Source organism: Tachysurus vachellii, chromosome 3 (genome assembly GCF_030014155.1).
Source record: "Tachysurus vachellii isolate PV-2020 chromosome 3, HZAU_Pvac_v1, whole genome shotgun sequence".
Classification (NCBI taxonomy): domain Eukaryota; kingdom Metazoa; phylum Chordata; class Actinopteri; order Siluriformes; family Bagridae; genus Tachysurus; species Tachysurus vachellii.
The window spans coordinates 21,875,728-21,890,107 of record NC_083462.1 but is presented as its reverse complement, the minus strand read 5'-3'; the positions used below and the strand labels follow the sequence as shown (position 1 = coordinate 21,890,107).

Sequence of the window (14,380 nt, the reverse complement as noted above, 5' to 3'; positions counted from 1 at the left end):
CCCCCTCAATTCAATTCAATTCAATTCAATTCAATTCAATTCAATTCAATTCAATTTATTTGTCTTGCACTTTTAACAAGTCACATTGTCTCAAAGCAACTTACCGAGTTTAGTATAGAAAAAGAATAAAAATTTAATAGTTTAAAGTTTAAAATTAAGTTACTATATATCTCTAACATTTATCCCTAATGAGCAAGCCAGTGGTGACAATGGCAAGGAAAAGCTCCCTGAGGTGAGATGAGGGAGAAACCTTGAGGAGAAACAGGCTCAGAAGGTAACGCATCCTAATTTGGGTGACACTGGACAGGAAATAATGTCCTTTCTATAACAGTTTGTAGTTGTGTGGAATTAAGCAACCAAGAGCTCATGAGGAACTAATGGGTCAAAGTCTTCAAATGATGTTGACAGTCTCTGGGCAGCCCCATCTACAGTAATCCCATGAGTCACTGGCAGTCAATGCAGATCAATCTACAGCAGAGTGCACACCAGGCCAGAAGACTCCAACCAGGGGTAGGGTGACAGGATTGATGAAGTAGGTATGGAAGAAGAGGCAATCAGACTAGGAACTCAACTATCACTGTCCATCTCTCCACTCTCTTTCTCTTCATTCACTCTCTCAGTGGTCAAAAATCAGGTGTTGATGACTCTGCTCTCGTCTAATGCACGTTCTTAGCAGTCTTAACTCGCATTATTTTCTCCGAATTATTCTGGACAAACACAAGCCAGGTTGAGGAATGATGAGGTGTGAATAGATTTGGGGAGAAAATGAACGAGAAAAAAGAGAGAAAATGAACAAAGCAAGCCAGTTCCTTGTATCCAGTGTTCAGCAGGGGATACATCTTTTCACATGGTCGTCCTTATAGACAATTTTGTGAAATTTTCTGCCATCACTATTTCAGTATGCCTAAGCTACTGTTTTGCTGACAGCAGGGTGCTTTTTTGCTTTCCATTGTTTTTTGCAGAATGCCAGTGCACATTCCCTTACAGCGGTGCTGAGCTCTATGGTGCCAGTGCATCCACGACGCCAGATCATCTACCCGCTGGAGGATTTGGGCATCAATGCACCTTCCAGTCTCATCACCACAGAGCAGGTCAGATACAGTGATGTCTAATGGAGGTCAGACAGAAACAGTGTACACACAGTACTGAGCATTTCACAAATATATGGATGGATGGCTGGATAGATGGCTGGAGGGAGGGATGGATGGATAGATGGATGGATGGATTAGTTGGTTGATAGAGTACTTAATTGGTCCCTGATCGAAGGTCTTTAGTGACAGCAGTGATAGATAGATAGATAGATAGATAGATAGATAGATAGATAGATAGATAGATAGATAGATAGATAGATAGATAGAGGGCAAAACAATTTAACATATTATCAATCAATTAGTAAAAGATCAATACAAATGAATATTAATGTATTGAGGTAGTGAAATATTAAGGTAGTGAAGCACAAATGAAGAACTGTACAACAGAAATACTGAAGAGCAAAATGGAGGAAGAACAATACTGAAAGAAAGTAATAAAGAGCAATGTGCACTTAGTTTAGATTCTAGTTACAGCTAAAAAATCAGCAAGTACTCATAAGTTATGGCTAGACAGGAATGATGTGCAAACAAGCTAAAAGCATAATACAATTCAACAGGAGAATAATGAAGTAGTACAGGAGGATTCTGGGGAAGAACCTGATGAGATCTGTAAACCGTCAGATCACAAAATGGGTTGGAAAATCACTTTCTAACAGGACAATGAGTCCAAGCAGAAGATCAAAGTACTATAGCTTGCTAGAACCTGGACAAATCCAAATGGTCTATTAGTCTATTAGTAAAAATCTACTAACCTTTCCCTGCTTGAACAGTTCTGAAAGACTGTTTGGAAGGTCACCGAATCCAACCATTCATAGATCTAACCCAAAAAGACTGGTATTTATAGCCATTGCAAACTGAGGGGTGTATACTTGAAAAATTAGGAAATATTTGTTCCGTCAACTAAAATACATTCATTTGGTATGCTGTGTTGTTGGATCAGGACAAAACAGTCCTGTTTAAATCCATGTTCACCAAACACAATTCAAATGTATTACAGTCTTATGCGTCCTTAGGCTGATTTATGACCATGTAGTTTCAGCTTAAAATCTCCTTTATTCATGTAAACTTCGACTTACAAGGCCAGTATGTCATGGAGGAAATAAACATAAAACATTTAGATTTAGGCGAATTAAGAGACATTGCAGCTTTCCTGGTCAGCAGAGGGCGCTGGTGAGCAATCTGCTGTTTCATATATTTGGACAGTTTCTCACAATAGTGTGTTTGTGTATATTCTCACAATGCACTACTAAGAAAACCACGTGTTGTGATAGGTCTACACAGTTTAAACAATTTATGTTGAAATTCAGTTAGAAAATGTGTTCTTTAGATAATTTAGATAATAAGGTTAGATAATTTATGATAATGATCAAATTAAATTAAGTAAACGTAAGGAATCAAGGATTTGGGGATGAGTTGTTCGTTTAAACATATTCACCTGAGGAGTTATGGTTACAACCCCAGAGAAGGATAATGAGTGCATTAATATTAACCTGTGATTTGAGTTACAGCTGGCATTATAGTCAGAGCTGCTGTTATGGAGCTGTAACTGTCTGACCAATCACAGCACACACTGACCACTGTTCATTCTCAAACCTGCTGAGATTTCACACATGGGAGCTCTCCCATATATCCAGCTATTAGGCACATTGATTTATTGAAGAAGTGTTTTGGATCGTTTTATCCTTCAGCTCCTCACACACAAAATCTAAATCAGATCCGTTGTAAACAATGAAGTGTGTTCATGTTTTGTATTGTGTTAAATCCAGTTCTCCCAGTTTTATTAATTCATTCAGTTCAATATTTTAATTCTACAACACTTTTCTATTCTTTTCTACTTTTCACAATTCTACAGACATTGTCACAAAGCAGCCTTACAGGAATATAAAAAAATTCAGAGTATAATTGATCATATTTTACATTTTATTTGAAATTCAATTTAAATTAGCATTAAAATTGCAATTAGCGTTTAGTTTTGAGTTTAAATAAATAAAAAGAAATATTGCAGCTTTACAGGAAATTAAAGTTTGAGTATATAAATGTTACATTTTCAAATGTTATTAAATTTATTTTAAAGTAAATTTAAATTACTATTAAATTTGCAATTAAATTTAGGTTGACATTACTTATGTTTACTCTTTAATAACTAAACATTTCATTAACTTAAATTAGCAGTAAATGATGTTTATACCTACAGTTATTAACAACTAATAATAATACATTTAATATACACTATGCTACATAACTTTGATTGGAGAAATGTCAGAAAATGTTAAAATTGTAAAATCAAGGGCCATTGCCTAAATGGTGCAGAATATTTACAATGAATAATTACAAAAACCAAGCTAATAAATATTTAAAGATGTAAACTATGAATGTGATTATAATAAACCAAAATATTTGGTCATTCTGTTGATTTAAACTGATAAAATACTTTATTAATCCACAAAGCAAAATTTGTTAAATGTTTAAAACGTATATAATAAAATGTTATAGTGCAATAAAAGTGACAGATTGGCCAACATTTAATATTATGTATTATGTTAATTATAGTTAGGATTTTCAGTAGCTGTTATTGTTTAGTCCTAACATACGGAAAACTATCACATTCTGCTAGATAGTTATTTATATTATGAATTTTTCATACCTGCTTATAAATGTACCCGGGAAGCCGTTTTGCCGGGGGTTATTTAATGGTGCAGGTTAATGGAGCAGATGGCCTCAGCGACAGATGGAAGTGGGAAATGTTTACTGCTGGTGTTTAACAGGTAAAGCAGTGTTCTTATCCATGCTGCATCAGCTGCCCCACCTGCACATGTTTACCTGCTATCCATGTATACACACACACACACACACACACACACACACACACACACACACACACACACACACATGCACAGGTGTGTGTGTGTTTGTATACATGCATTGCAGGTAAACATGCACATATATATGTATATACATAGATTGCAGGTAATACATACACACACCTATGTGTATATGCGTGTGTGTGTGTGTGTGTGTGAGACTAGAGAGGGAGAGAGAGAGAGAGAGAGAGAGAGAGAGAGGGAGAGAGAGAGAGAGAGAGAGAGAGATTTATATATATGAATATAAATGATCTCTCAGCTTTAATGGCAAATTCAAATTTGTTCCTTAAAGCAACAGTTGCTGAAATATAACCTGTTAACATGACAAGTACAATTGACTGCAAAGTGAACGGAATATTATTAGGAATGTAAGGGATGCATTCGCCAATGAGTCGTGCAGTTCATTCAAAAATTAATTATAGATTATGGTTTTAAAGACAGATTTTATTTCACTTTGAATTAAATTTCACTTCGCAGGTTGCATAAAAAATGATTTTTCATAAAAGAAATTTTCTACATAGAAATGTAAACGCATAACCTCCTGCATTTTGGTATTACTCTGCAGTCATCAGACATAGACCTGAGGTTTGAAGGCATAATTGCAAGAATGTTCTGATCAGATTTCTATTCATTTGACTTTTAGATTTTAATTATTTATGTTTTGTCCAAGCATGTGAAGCATGTGATGCTAAAATGGTGGCTTTAATCTTTCCTTACCTTCTAGCAGCATGAACATCACAGGTCTACTGTTAAATTAAAGAAGCAAGCTTTAGAAGCTAAACAAATATACTTGTGTATGTTTCTGTTGTTTGGACTTAAATATTCCTTTTAATAAAGAGTAGTGACGGTTTTTCCAACATGATCATACATTCCAAAGTACAGTTATACAAGAACTCAGAGGCAGGTTATGACCAGGTGTGATATGTGTGTGTGCAATGACAAGGTGCATTAGCAGCTCCAAACAAGCTGCCACTGCTCTTCCACACTCTATCTCCATTAGAAAGCTCCATTTGGTAGCACAGCAACCATGGTGTCCAGGCAGCGGCCGAGATAAGAGCACGCCTGCTGGCTTAGTGTTCAGTAAAGCCCTGCGTCCCACACGCACATGGATTAATCAGGTTTAAAACACCTGTTCACTTTCTTTGTCAACAGCAGATCGTGTTACGGTTTGCCATTATGCCCCACGTTGCTCCTGCATGTCCATGAGGGGACGAAGGGCAGACTGGTGCACCTGCTTCTCTATGTACCTGTAGATCACGTACAGTTCCATGTCATGCAGGTTAAGTCAAGACAAATGACCTTTTTGGGATTTGAAATTTAAATTGTTATTAAGCCATATAGCTGATAATCCACCAGTAGATGTTCAGGCACATTTGGAAAGGCTTTAGTTTTATTACCCTACAGTTTCATAGATCATATTTATATGACTGCATGTGCTTTATTCCTCTGACACCACAGTGATTTGCCATCAGTTGCAGTATTTATTAATGAATATGACCCCACAGATTTTAATGGTGGGATATTATAAAATAGATTTATTGAGTTTTTAGCCTTTGTTTGAATGGATTCCAAGATACACAGATATACTGTCAAAAATTGGAAAGGTTTGTCAGGCAGAAGCTTTTTTTACTTTTGCTGTCTTCCATCTTCTCTTACTCTTATATATATATATATATATATATATATATATATATATATATATATATATATATATATATACATATATATATATATATGTATATACATATATATATATATATATATGTATATACATATACTTATTTTAATCAGTATACAATATATATTAATATATATTAATCAGTTTAATCAATATTTTAAGCAATCTCAAATGTTTTACCTTTAATTTGGTATCAGAATTATATAAATACACCTTGTAGTTTTTCACCTATAATCATTTTAATTTGAGCAAGTTGTTTTCAAGCAAGAGGCTGAAATATAGGCCTAGGGGTGAAGAGGTTAAACATTTCTAATTATATTTAATGATTATAATAGATATATTTATTGTTATATACCATGGTTTTCTCAATCAGTTTATTATTACAGTAATACATCACCATTAAACGCACAAATCTGATTGGTCAAATGTTGCTATTGGACAGGCATGGACATGGATACATTTTCAATAGTAAATTTCTTAAACAATTTATTTTTATCAGCCATTAATCTAAAACATATTAGCCTAAAACTAATAAGAATTGACCTACATTGGCCTACAGTAAAAATAATGATGTAAAATGGATTCAAATATGTCAAAGGTGAAATTTTTGTTAGAGGAAATATTTAAAATATTGTATATATCATATGGAGCTTCTACGTAGATCATGAGGAAGATTAATATAATTTTTTTTTTTCTTTTTTTCAAATCACTTCAATTATTCATTTCAATAACCCTCTAAACTCACTCATTGATTATGGGATTTTACACAGGAAAAAGAGGCTCAAATGCTGAAGAGTGTGCAATCAGCTACATTGCATTATGTTGTGATGACAAATTGCGTCGTCTCTTTTAGTCCATTTCTTTCTTTTCTCTGCACCCATGCTCAATCAGACAAGGTGTACTACAGAAGCAATCCATCAAATTATCCCTGCTTAAGGACCAGTTAGAGCTGGAGTTTAGAGATGGAAATGATTGGGATGGTTTGATGGTTCGAATGCCACTGGCATATTGTACATGTTAAATCTTTACAGATTTTAGAAGAAAAGCAGAAAAAGGGAATAGTCGACATCAGAAAAGCATAACAATTTTCCTCAATTTATATTACAGCGTGGACCTTTGAAGCATTAGGGAATTTCAATTTATTACATTTGACAGCTTCTTACCTTTTGGTGTGTAAGTGCTTTGTGAAATGCACTGTATGGACTGGTCCATTCCATTAGACTATTATCATTAGAGACTGGGAAACTCTTGCAAAATGTATGCAGGCAATCAATATAGCTTTTAAGAATGCTGTAATTTCCCTTAGCTGGATATTGTTGGTTAAGTGAAAGATGGTCCGTTGCGGCAATTTAGCTGGTCTTGTTATGCATATGTGCCTTAATAGCTGTCACACATGTAGGCTGCTTCTTACTCCCGTCTGTTTTCCCCCAGGTCCCTTATGCACTGAATCATATTAACCGGAAACTCACGCTGGAGCCCAAAGTTAACATCAATGCTAAGATTGTGGTGGTAGGAGCTTCGGACACTGGCTTGGCTTTTCTGGAAGCGCTCACATTCTGGTAAGGATGATTCATAATGAATCAGACAAAGCTTAATGACTGAGACTCTTTAGTTTTACAACAAATCAACAGTTATAGAAATTTACATAGAAAATCTAAATCCAAACCAGACATAAATACAGCAACAGTTATGTAAAAAAATTAGGACACCCCATTAAATATTCAGTTCTGTGATAGCTAGTGTTTCCCCCTTTGGCTGAAATAACTAATGAGATATTTCTTGTAGACATCTACCAGTTTCTGACATCGACTGGAAAAGGTTTCCCCTACTCTTCGATGTAGAATTCTTTCAGCTGTGTGATGTTTGAGGGTTTTTTTGCATGCAGAGTCCGTTTTAAATCACCTCACAGGATCTCAATAAGATATCGATTTGGACTTTGACTTGACCATTCCAGAATTCTTTGGGTTTTTTTTACATTAAAGCGATTCCTTGGTGGATGTACTATTATGTTTTAGGTCACGTTTTAAGGTCCAGTTCCAAAGATGGTCTCACGTTTCTTAAGCACCTTCTGATACAATGTAGAATTCGTAGTAAATTCTATGATGATGAGCTGGCCAGGTCCTGCTGCAGCAGAGTATCCCCAAACCATAACACTTCCACCTTCATGTTTCACAGTTGGTATCAGGTTCTTTTCCTGAATTGCTGTATTTGGTTTACGTCAAACATGCCCTCTGTTAAGGTCTCCAAATAATTCAGTTTTAAACTCATCTGTCCAAAACACATTATTCCAGAAGTCTTGGCCTTTGTCTCTGTGTTCTTGGACACATGCTTTTCTTAAACAGCAAAGGTTTCCTCCTTGCACACCCCCCATGATAATTAAAGTTGTGCAGTCTCTTTCTGGCTGTAGATTTATGCATTTTGACATCAACTATAGCAAGAGCTGATAGGTGATGTCTAGGTGATGATATTTCAGGGATTATGGAAACTTCTTTATGCATCTTGCGGTCTGCTCTTGGGGTGAATTCACTTAGATGGCCTCACCTGGTCATGTTGGCAGTTGTTTTAAATGTTCTCCACTTGTAAATGATTTTTGGTTGCTTACAAATTCTTTTGAGATCTTTTTATATCCCTTACCAGACTCTTAAGCACCAACAATCTTCATCTGTCACCCTCAGAGAGAACTTTGGATCGCGCCATGGTGACACCTCTCACTTCAACAATTAAGAGTAAACCAAACTAAATTTCTGAGGTTTAAATCAGACAAACCTTCTTCAAAATGCTCTGTAACAATGTTCTAATAACTTTCACCTGCTGTGATACACCTGTGGGTAATTTTAATCCAATTTAAGTACAAATAAATGTGGGGGTGCTTACTTTCTCCTCACAAGAAATTGGACTTTTTTAAAATTACATTTTATGGATAATTTAAAAAAGACTTTTCTTTGGGATTATTTATTTAGTTATATTACTAGAATCTTACAGTATTTTTAAAATGAAGATAAAATGCCCATATGTTTAACTGTTTAAAACAATACGACAGGCTTTCATGGGGTGTCCTAATTTATTTACATGACTGTATATACTATACAAAACTCTAGTTTTCAATATACTTCATTTTCTAAAAGTGTTAATTAAAACAAATCGGCTGTATTTTGCTGTTTTCTGTTAAGATCCATTTTTAATAGACAACAGTGTCAAATACTTCATCAAGTCTACATAGGACTCGAACAGCTCAAAAGTGCATTGTAGCATGTCTGTGTTACATTTTGCTTGTTGATACACTAATGTCATACTGTAGCTCTAGATAGCAAACATGTCATAAAGGTATTGAAATCAGGCTTTATTTCCTTTTTATTTTTTTTTCTTGAGGTCACTTTAAGCAGATGTCCCACTTCAGTCAAAAAGAAACAAATAATGCTAAAGCAATCAAGAGCATTCATTATTTTCATCAGAAAGTCTAACAGCAAGTTTTTTTTGTGAGAGTAGAGAAAACAGCATAGCATGTCATCTTTGGGGTGATTATAATTAGTAGAAGTGACTACAGGGATTTGGGACAGACATTGATTGCCTGAAATATGAGCTTAGAGGCTTATAGGCTAATACTCATCTCAACATGGCTTTTTCACCAAGGCAATTAGTGCTTCTGTCTTCCTCTGAGATTGAGTTGTATATGTACTTCAAGGCCAGTGATTGTGTGCTCAAAGCCTGTGATTAATTTCTTTCATAGCTTTGACTGTTTGTATTGCCAAGCAGTGACAAGGTATGCTGTGTATTGTCTATTTATTGAAAGATTCCAATCTAGGAACATTTTTATAGGAGAGTCATATAAATGCTTCATGTTTGCACACAACGTTCAGCCAAACAAAAGGTGCATTTTAGAGCCGTTATCATTTCCCCAAAAGCAGATAACTACCTGGCAACCAGAGGTCAGCTTAATGTGTGTGTTTCTATATGTGTGTGTGTTCTCATGTAAACTCTAGCGGCATTGGCAGGCTCAGTGGGCATGCAGCTGCTCGAGGTTGGCAGCTTTCGCACGGGCGCTAGCCCTTTAATTAGCTGCTCCACTGTTCTCCTGTCAGGCGATCGGTGTTTGCTGTCACTAATAACTTGACTAATGAGGCAGTTAGTGTCCACTAAAAGTGATGGCGGCTCGGGACGTGTAAGCGACGGGGTGGCCGAGCTCTTATCTCCTAAACCCAAAGCTCCATCCCCCTCACTCCCCCTTGTCCCCTCCTCTCCATCAGTCACTATGAAGGGGTCATGAGCAGTAGCAGCAGGGACAGATAAAGATTCATGGGTTCCCCTGCTTGTCCTCTGAGCCCCGGAGGTCTGAGCTTGGCCACAATGGTGGCCTGTGTGTCACTGATAAGATTGGAAAAAAAATCACAGGATGGTATTGTGCCAAGGAGCAGTGACTGTAATGCTTCAGCCCTTTAGCTTTACAGCCGGGACGGAGATTAACACAGAAAAAAACTGCTTATTTTTGGAAGTTTTTGAGTTTTTGAAACTTTTTTTTTTTTTTTTTTTTCTGCTATTAAAGGCGTATTGACACATTAATATAATACTAAAGATAGAAACAACTAAATGTCAAAGAAGGTTTTCAGGCATCCAAAACTATTGAAATGTCAAGCTTTATGTCACATGACTTATTTTATATTTCATTCAGATTTTTTTTTTTTAACTTAAGTTTCTCGTAACCTTTAATAACCACTTCTGGTGGAACCTGTGGTCTGGTTCCCGGTACCTCCTAGTTCAGGGACCCTTGTACACAAATTTACATACTCTCATTCAATAGAGCAACCAGTTCAAATGTTTTTATCAACACTTGGAGGAAACCCTCATGGACATGTGAAGAACATGCTCAGGATTAATCTCAGGATCTTGAGGCTGTTAGACAGGAACACAGCCTGCTGCACCATTGTGCCTCCTGCATGGAGAAACATTGACCTTGACCTTTCCTGACTTTGGCATAAATTCTTTATTCATAGTTTTTGTTTTCTTATTAGAACAAATTTTTAATTAACCTTTAAAAAATAGGAGATGTTTTTAGAAACATGGCTTTTATTAAATTCTTTTAATCATTTGTTTAAGTGATGTGTAATGTGTAATATCAGTGAAGTGTGAGGAAAAATTGGAAATCAGGTGATTTCTTAGGAATCTCAAGGTGATCTTGGTCTTGACCCATAGTATGCAATAATAACAACAACAACAACAACAATAATAATAATAATAATAATAATAATAATAATAATAATAATAATAATAATAATAATAATCTTTGACAAGAATGTTTTTTTACAAAACACAAAACATTGGCTCAGTTTTGGACTTCCTCCCTGTTAAAACCCACCCCTGACTCGATCTCAGCTAGTCCTGGTGTTTGTCATCAGCGTTCAGAATACAGCCTTACTTTTACCTAACAGACCCAACACCAATTAGCTTTAAACAGATAGCTGTCAAAAGTAGATCCACTGCAGGGGTGTCCGATTTTATCAGCAAAGGACTAGTGTGTTCAGTATGTGGATGTTCATTTCACCAAAACAGTGATCGTCTATTTAAACAGATGGAACCAGTTGTAACTCCTGCTTGGTTGGATGTAAATCCTGAACCCTCACTTGTCCATTGCAAATGAGTCTTTTGTGTTTACAGCTGCACTTTATTCATTACAAAACTTTGTACTGGTCAGCGCTTCACTGTCTCTTCTCATTTATGTCTTGCACTGTTTGTTCACATGCATTTTCTGTGTTGTTTCCTGTAGTTTTCTGTTTTATGTACAGTAGCACCAAAGTCCTGGAAGAATGTTGTTTCATTTTACTCTGAACTGTACCAGTTGGATACGGTTGATATGACCATAGTCATCGTTGACTTGACTTTAAGATTAGAAATCCTGGTATACTGAAAGGAAAGTTGAAAGCTGACCTAGTTATCACAGACACACATAAATAAGATCGAAATATAGTATAATTAACAGAGAATACCATGTAAGCTCATTTTCTGAGCAGTTCATGCTGCACTCAGTAAATTACATGTTAATAAAATAGGATTCACTGACGTCAAAAATATAATCTATAAGTAATTAATCTGATTAAATTCCTTTTAATGTGGCCTTAGATGACAGGTACTTGAGGTTTGTAATTAAATTATATAATCCAGATTACCTGTAATCTATAACTCCCAAACACAGCTGGTACATTAACATCTACGGTTGTTTCTCCACATAAAAAAACAAACAAAAAAAAAAACAGAGTAACAAGATATGAGAAGGAAGGAAAGAAAAAGGAAATTGATATTTGAGTGAGAAATTGATTAAATTAGATTTTTATATTTAGTAGCTTTGCAGAATGTAAAGTGACAGGATTTGTTCTTTCTAGTATAGAAAATATTAGGAAAGGTATGCAAGAAATAACAGAGGAAAGGATGGGTTAAGTGGTTCTAATTTTAATTAATGTTCAGCAATTTGTTGTAATTCAGTTATGTTACTTTCCTTATCTGAGCCTGTGTAAGAAAAAAGTGAATTTAGTTCAAAACTATTCATGCACCTTTAGTCATAGTTTGGAGGCAAATGAAAAAAGTGCAGTTTCAGTATAGGGGTGCCAAAAGTTTTAGTACCTTGTACAGGTGACAAAAAATCCTTTATACAGTGGAAATGGTGTATATTTTGTGTATACATGATGTTGAGCGGACATGATGTGTGGTGGTGTGTTTAATCCTCCAGATAGAACAGAAAACATACTTACTCCTAGACAATAAACAGAACTGTTTAACATAGTGCTTGGGTTTGTTTTTACTTTGAAGCACCAAAGTACAAAGCTTTGTAATGAACAAGATCAGACATCAAAATGGCATCATGTATCTCCAGGCACAATAACAGTATGTTTTGATGGACGTTGCCCCCATACATCAAATAACACTATAGTGCTGGTGTACTGTCTTTCTGTCTTTCCCAATCGCTTAGAAAGCATCTAATCCAGAGCAGAGGTCTGAGAGCAATGTGTTCCTGTGTCCAGATTTTGTGTCTCAGATCAACACTGACAATCTCCAGACCTGCAGAGCCGCACACACACACTGCGATAATGTTGCTCTTGAACACACAACAGGCCATTTACATGACAAGGGACCTTTTTACACTCCTGGGGGTAAACGCGGCCCTGGGGAGGGGGACTAAACACACAGCGGAGGGTAAAAAAAAAGAGAAAACAAAGGAAGGGCTTTTACCGTGATGCTTGGTGAAGAAAGCACTTTAATGTATGCCAATGCTGCAAAGGGAAATGGAGGGATGTCAGTAGTGGACTGCATCTGCCCCTCTAGCATTCACTGAATAACCTCACACACCCCACAGCCTTTTGTTCCACCTCTAATGGTGTGCGGTTATCACTGCTGTCCTCATGCTCATGCCCCTGCTTTCAGTGGCATTCTTCATGAGAAAAAACCAGCAGAAAGGCTGATTACCGTAAATGGGCAAAATCCACTTTACAAATACATCTTCATTTAGGAGGCATCTATATGAAAGCATTGTATTCAACAAAGCACAGTGCAGGGTCAGGTCTTCTTTTTTATTCTTTAATATTGAAAACAGATGGTATTTTAGTCCCAAAAATAGTTCTGCACTCTGTTGAAAATGCAAACAACGTTAAAAAGGCAATGCTTTACACTACAGGTCACATATTCATTTGGTTATTTTGTTTGGTTGTTAGTAAGTCAGCAATGAAGTCCAATTAATACGTTATGCCATTAAACAAAAACAAGACAATATGTGATTTTACTGTAAACCATTTCTTTTAGATTTTATAGTAAATTTCTGATGATTAACTTCATTACAATCAGGGATTAGAAATGTTACAGGGAACAAAAATTAAAAAGACAAGAATTAAAATTAGGTGATTTGAATAAAGTACAGCCTTGAATATAAAGATAGCTTAAGTTGCTAGTTAAAGGAATATACACAAAAGAAATTCTAAACAAATTCCCCATTACACTAAATGTAGTCACCCAGCCTCCATCAGTGGCATACACTGTTTATTTCTTATTTATGTTTACTTCATATTTTCCGGTGCAATTGTAGCTAGCAAATAATCAAATCTCTTTTCTTTAAATATCTGCCCAAAACCACATCTTACATGTTCCCTATTGCAGCCCTCATCTGCAGTTCAACAACCTGACTCTCATCTCTCCTCATGGCTTACATGAACACCACAACACTGACAACATGAGCTTTCTATCTACAAGGTAAGCTTAATTAGCTACAGCAGAATTACATAGGACATGCTTATCAAAAATCGCATGACTGCGATAGGATTTTAATTACTATCATCTTATTGATGATGCGATTAGATGCAATTTTATATTTTATTTAATTTTTTAGGAGATAGTCATCAATTGGCCATGTTTAATGACATTTTATTAGTTTTCCACTTGTCCTATTGGATATGATTATAGATACACTTTGTTTTGCCTGACTTATGAATTTGACTATTCATGCATGCTTGTAAATAAGTAGACTCTCTGAAACACTCGGGTGTAACTTCTCTGCAGTCATTGCTACAGCAGTCGAGATCATGCTCAGCTGTCACTGCGCTCCTGGGTCAATGTGATAAAGGGCAAGATGACAGCTATAGACAGGAGAATAACATGTGTACAAATCAACGGAGATCACCGCATTCCCTATGATCATCTCATCCTCTGCACTGGGCAGCAATACCAGGTAAGGACAAAAGCAGACAATATGAGAAAATAGTACTCACACAGTTTTA

General features: G+C 35.9%; 1 protein-coding gene across 1 annotated transcript in view; it reads left to right on the top strand.

Moving 5' to 3' along the window:
- Positions 1-14,380, top strand: part of cfap61 (cilia and flagella associated protein 61) — a 39,186-nt gene that overhangs the window by 13,915 nt on the left and 10,891 nt on the right. Inside the window, exons 15-18 of the mRNA XM_060865100.1 lie at positions 963-1,091; positions 7,062-7,189; positions 13,764-13,856; positions 14,163-14,331. Coding sequence (XP_060721083.1) covers positions 963-1,091; positions 7,062-7,189; positions 13,764-13,856; positions 14,163-14,331 — 519 coding nt within the window. The remainder of the gene's footprint in view (positions 1-962; positions 1,092-7,061; positions 7,190-13,763; positions 13,857-14,162; positions 14,332-14,380) is intronic.